Source organism: Sapajus apella, unplaced genomic scaffold (genome assembly GCF_009761245.1).
Source record: "Sapajus apella isolate SASKATOON/1434 unplaced genomic scaffold, GSC_monkey_1.0 scaffold2, whole genome shotgun sequence".
NCBI lineage: Eukaryota > Metazoa > Chordata > Mammalia > Primates > Cebidae > Sapajus > Sapajus apella.
In genome coordinates, this window is record NW_022436942.1 from 53,665,589 (window position 1) to 53,671,942 (window position 6,354).

Sequence of the window (6,354 nt, forward strand, 5' to 3'; positions counted from 1 at the left end):
GCGGTGAGCTGAGATCGCGCCATTGCACTCCAGCCTGGGTAACAAGAGCGAAACTCCGTCTCAAAAAAAAAAAAAAACAAAAAAAAACAAAACATCTTTTTGGGAGAATGATAATTGGATAGCTTCCACAAAGACTAAACATTCTTCTAAACCCTCCATGGGGATAGCCAATTGCTAATACAGTCACATGCATTTTACATGTAATTAAAAGGACTGTTAGTTTGTGCCAGGTTTCTTCCCTCTCAAACTTTCTTTATTTGAGACGGAGTCTCGCTCTGTCACCAGGTTGGAGTGCAGTGGCATGATCTCAGCTTACTGCAACCTCCGCCTCCTGGGTTCAAGTGATTCTTCTGCCTCGGCCTCCTGAGTAGCTGGGACTACAGGCACACACCACCATGCCCAGCTGATTTTTGTATTTTTAGTAGAGACGGGGTTTCACCATGTTGGCCAGGATGGTCTCAATCTCTTGATCTCATGCTCTGCCCGCCTCAGCCTCCCAAAGTGCCGGGATTACAGGTGTGAGCCACCGCGTGCGGCCCCTTTCTCACTCTCTTCAGACTCAGAAATGGTTCATGATTCAGCCAGGTCTTGCAAGACAGAATAGCCTGGCTGATATTTTTTAAATTCTAAGGCTTGAGCCAAACCTTGTAGTCAGAAGGCTGAGAGCTCAAGAGGAGGGAAAGAAAACCCAAATAACTTGTCTTGCTAAATGCCAGACTGCAGCAGAAGGAAATACTTTATAAGGTATAACTTTGGCCTCCAAAAAGAATACATTAAAAACTGTACAGATTTTAACATGGAAAAAATTTATGTGATCTTTATATAAATTAAGTGAGCTACAAAGAAATTTTAGTGTACCTGCTATGACAGAAAGACTTAGGACATGGCATGTTAGGATTGCGTAGGAGGTTACAACACATTTAAAATGACTCCATGGCCAAAAAAAAAAAAAAGCCACAAAAAACTATAGCAGCCAACTCTAGATCTAGTAGGGACTCTGGTGCTGCACCAAACAGCATTCAACAGTGCCCCAGAAAGGCACTCAGTAATCCTGGTGGCTGCTGTTAAGGATCACACTGAATTAGGAAATCCTTTATTTAGAAGCAGAAAGGAAAATTCTATACCCTTTAAAGAATATTATTTGAATAACCTTGCTGTTTAATTATTTTTCTTTTCTTTTTTTTTTTTTTTTTTGAGATGGAGTCTTACTCTATCGCCCAGGCTGAAGTGCAGTAGCACCATCTCGGCTCACTGCAACCTTCGCCTCCTGGGTTCCAGCATCTTCTCCTGCCTCAGCCTCCCGAGTAGCTGGGACAGGCATGTGCCACCATGTCCAACTAATTTTTGTATTTTCAGTAGAGATGGGGCTTCACCATGTTGGCCAGGCTGGTCTCGAACTCCTGACCTCAGGCGATCCACTGGCCTCAGCCTCTCAAAATTCTGGGATTACAGGCATGAGCCACCATTCATGGCCATTAAGATAATTTATAGTTTAAACTTAGTTAATAAATTGTATATTGTGAACCTCAGGAATGGCTGTATCACAATGTTATTTCATTTTCTTCTGCTCATCAACAGTTTTATGTACAAGGTAGTTCACATGTTAAACAGTAAGTGCACCAGAATTATGAATCTAAATCTTTCCTAAGGAGGTGTGCTGACAGCTGCTTAAAGAGAGAAAGGATTTTTTTTTTTTAATTACAAGGGAGATCACAAAGTGATAGAAAAATACCTTTTGAAAATGAATACTATAGAATTTCAGTTATTATTGGCTTAGAATGGTGCTTTTCTGATATAGTAATTCCAGTTCCATTTGTAAAGCACAATATTTTTAGAAATGTAACATTACTTTTAGATGCAAATACTATCATTGACTTGGGCTCAGAACTCATAATAGCAGGGGATATTATGTAACATAATGTTATATTTTGCTATTTTAAAAAATGATACATTTATGTTTGTTTTGAAATGGTAGATTTTTAAAAAAGACTGGACTTAAAAGCCAAAAGAGTTTCTTACTTGTGCTATTCTGCAAATAAAACCATCTTCGTTCTGACTCACAGTTTTAAAAAATTCAGATTCTATCCCTTTGCTATAATTCTTTGATGATATAATATTAACTCTTGCCAAAGAGGTACCTAACAATAGAAATACTTTAGGTAATTTGCTGAAATTTCAGTTCATAGTTACTGAGGTAGAAGCTGGCCATATTTTTCCACTAAAAGATACAAAAAATTCACCCAAGTTTATTGATTCAAAGACATGCATTTTTTTCATCAGCAGTTTTATAATAATCACAATTCCTAAACCAAGCACTTTGTGGAAATTTGCTCCTTGCTATGTGTTTTTTCCTTACAAAGACTTTCCACCAGTAAGAATGTGAAAATGTAAGGTAAGAAAACTGTGGACTATGTCACAAACAGTTAATACAGTATACAGTATTAAGATAGCTTTTCTGGTCTCTAAAGAAATGGTACTTTAGAATTCAGTGTGTCTCAGAAATAATTCTGACCATTAAGTAAACATCAAAATTTTAATAAATAACATACACAAAAAAAACACCTTTTAAAAATTACTTATACCTCAAAAACAATTTCTTTAACTGATGAAGAGTTTGGTTGGCTTTATCTTGGCAGTGTTCATTTTTACACAATTTTCAAATTGCATTTACTCCAATCTGATGAAATTCCACCTCTTTGGAATCACAGAAGAGATGAAACCAATACTGCTACAATACTGTTCCTTCCTGAAATGCTTCTATCCACCTATTAATAAGAGAAATCTGTTAGATTTGTAAAACCTTATCATCTGACACGTGAATATAGATGACAGCTGGGCCTGTGGACCTCATTACCATAACAACATAGATAGGATCCTTCCCTGTAGCAAATTGATTTTCTGCATACATGGGACGACGCTTATTTGGTATTTGGTCCAAAATTTAGCCTGGAAAGTGTGCCCCTCATTTCTGATAGGCATGAGGAAAGGGCCATTTCATGTGTAAAAGTTCTATGAAGTCTTGATGCTACCAATTAATTTATTTTGGAAGCTGACATGTCAATGAAGGCTTTATTATAACTTCTTTTTCATCTGGAATCCGACTCAGTGCTTTTAGGAAAACTAGCTCCTTGTCTCCTCCTACCTTAACTCTACAACCAGTTTCCTTGTGTATCCCCTAGACCTGTTTCAATATTTGCAATTAAAAAAAAGCGCATCTAGTGTTGATCAAAAGTTTGCATGCTTTTCGACCGGGTGCAATGGCTCATGTGTGTAATCCCAGCACTTTGGGAGGCCAAGGTGGGCGAATCACCCAAGGACAGAAGTTTGAGACCAGCCTGGCCAATATGGTGAAACCCTGTCTCTACTAAAATACAAAAATTAGCTGGGTGTGGTGGTGTGTGCCTGTAATCCCAGCTACTCAGGAGGCTGAGGTTGAACACAGGAGCTGAGATCACGCCACTGCACTCAGCCTGGGTGACAAAGTGAGACTGCGTCTAAAAAAATTTTTTTTAAAAACAGCTTCTCAAAGTTTCACAGAAGTCTTTCCAAAATTCTTTAGTCTTTTATTTGACAATATACATGGCTGCACTTATTCAGAAGATACCTTGGGAGTAGTCTTTTTCCTCCCTACTAATGTAACTGCTTCTGAACTTTTTTCTTTCTTATGGAAATATCATTTCTTACAGTGATATTTAATGTAGGCCGGGCGTGGTGGCTCGTACTTGTAATCCCAGCACTTTGGGAGGCCGATATGGGTGGACTGCTTGAGCCCAGGAGTTTGAGACCAGCCTAGGCAACATGGCGAGACCCTGTCTCTATTAAAAAAAAAAAATTATGTACAGAAGAGAGTCCAGAGAACTGTGAACACTTGAAATCACTGAGTTTAATTAGTAAAAGCAACCTATAACAGATTCAGTTCAAATTTTAAGGACTTTTCAAAAATTTAATATTGAACATAAATAGCAAATAAGTTTATACTGCCATAGCAAGGCTTTAAAAAAGCCCCCAAATTTTCCACTAAAATTAATACATTTTAATATTCTGTCATGTATTTGAAAAAGCAACTCATATAACATTAATAAAGCGAAACTTCTAATTTAGCATGGGTCAATTCTAAATTACAAGTAAGCTGATTTCCTTTACCCAACTATATTTAATTCTGTTTTGGTGGCATTTCTATCTTGTCAATGATATAAGCAAAAGATGACTTGTATTGAAAAGCAGTGATTTTTTTCAGTTTGATGAATACAGATGAAAACTATACGGAAGGTGGTATCTGACAGAATCTTAGGGCAATTACTATTTTGTCTAAATAATTTTTGTAGAAAAGATAGTTAAGTGACATAATTAAAAAATATTCCTCAGCAGCCAAAAGAAAATATTTGGGGGAACAGCTATATACTGTTGGATATCCTAAAATAGACTGAAAAAAGAGTCCTATAGAGCATTTGTAACATTGTACCTGGTTGGTATTCAGGGATGTGTGTAATTCTGGTACATTAATCTTAAAAGCCTTAAGAAACTAAAAGCTTTGCTTACTCAAAGCATTCTTTTTTATTTTCATGCACTTTTAAGCTTGTGGTGAACATATGAACACCTCTTCCTGAAAACAAAAATGTATCATTTTGTGAGGCCAAGTAAAAATCAAATCAAAGAGAGATGAACTGAACTATTTTGTTCAAAAAATACCTGATTTCACAGAGATATACATCTCTATGTTAAGCAAACTGGTAACACCTAAAGAAAGATTCTTGCTCAAATTCTGAAGAGACTCAAATTCAAAACAGCCTTTGCCATCTAAACTGATATCCATTTCCTTCTACTCAGTTACTGGGAACAGCATGGGAGTCTCTTAATGCGTTTGACCTTTTCCCCAAAGAAGTTAGCGAACAGCTGTTTAAACTCCTGCTGTTCTGTGGCACAACTGAATAGCTGCGTTGCCAAAGCCCTGGAATGTTTCAAGGGAAGATTCTTACCCTCATAGAAGGAGAGGTCAAATGCCTTAGCTTTCCTTCCTTTGAGCAGAGCAGCATCATGCTGCTTGCTCTGAGGTCATGTGTGGACAAAATACTTTGTATAGGACTACCTATTTTCTTTTCCCCTCTGCCTCCTGAAAATATTCCGGATACCCTTGGCTTGTCTCTAAAACAATTCTGAAGAGTTTGAATAATATGTTAAATCTTTCCAATTAGAATCTCTAATTTAAATTTTGAGTTGTCCCCATGCCTTAAAGTAGATCATTTTACAAGCAACCATTAAAAAACTGCAATCTCATGAATAAAAGAAAAATATGGCTAGATTACTTACTTCTGGGCCGAATGAGCATCCTCTGCTTTGAATACATAAAATAACATGTTTTTGTGCAGTAACTGAAATACTTTAGCCTCTGAATTCTCATCTTTAACTTGAATAACGGTGAATCCTAATAAAGGCTGACTCTCCAAAGCGGCCACGTCCTAATTTAAAAACACACAAATGGAGAAGGGTTTTTAGATTAAGACAAAAATTCCAATTTGAAAACTCTTGATCTACAATAGCTCTAATTATTATTCACATATAAAGCAATGATAATTCTAACAACTTATTCATTTTTCATTTATTCAACAATCTTCATTGAGCCACTCCCTCCCTAGGTACCCTAATATGCCAGGCACTGTGGCACACAATTTTTGGCATCTTCACATCTACTGAATTTCACAATATCCTCACTAAACCAAGGAAGGCAAAGCAATAGAAATTACTTTCATTTATGGATGCAGAAAACAGCTCAGAAAGGTAAGCTATTTACCTGGATCCTACTAAGGAAAAGTATGGACCCTAGAGCACTGGTTTTCATAGGCATGTGGAACATAAGATGATCAGATAGGAGAAAAGGACAAAATTAAACTGCTAGAAATTGTTTATAATCCAAAAAGCCTGTCTTATCTATGCTGCTGTCAGATCACTGCATTCTGAGGATGACAGTAAAGGGAGTACAAGAGAGCTTAGCAGAAACACAGTTCTGCCTTTTTTTTTTTTGAGACAGAGTCTCACTCTGCCACCCAGGCTGGAGTGCAATGGCGCGATCTCAGCTCACTGCAGATTCTGCCTCCTGTGTTCAAGCAATTCTCCTGCTTCAGCCTCCCGAGTAGCTAGGATTACAGGCACCAACCACTACGGCCAGCTAAATTTTTATATTTTTAGTAGAGACGGAGTTTCATCATATTGGCAAGACTGGTCTCGAACTCCTGACCTTAGGTGATCCACCCCTCTCGGCCTCCCAAAGTGCTAGGATTACAGGTGTGAGGCACTGTGCCTGGCCACAGCTCTGCCTTTAATAAAGTAATTAGTAGTTCACACAACACACAAAAAAAA

The 6,354-nt window shown here is 37.6% G+C and overlaps 1 protein-coding gene across 1 annotated transcript in view; it reads right to left on the reverse strand.

Moving 5' to 3' along the window:
- Positions 1 to 1,875: 1,875 nt before the first annotated feature.
- The window catches only part of FGD6 (FYVE, RhoGEF and PH domain containing 6), a 135,882-nt gene continuing 131,403 nt past the window's right edge, over positions 1,876 to 6,354 (reverse strand). The window contains exons 20-21 of the mRNA XM_032298222.1: positions 5,308 to 5,456; positions 1,876 to 2,765 (exon numbers count right to left, since the gene is read on the reverse strand). Of these exons, the coding sequence (XP_032154113.1) occupies positions 2,729 to 2,765; positions 5,308 to 5,456 (186 nt within the window). The 3' untranslated portion in view covers positions 1,876 to 2,728. The remainder of the gene's footprint in view (positions 2,766 to 5,307; positions 5,457 to 6,354) is intronic.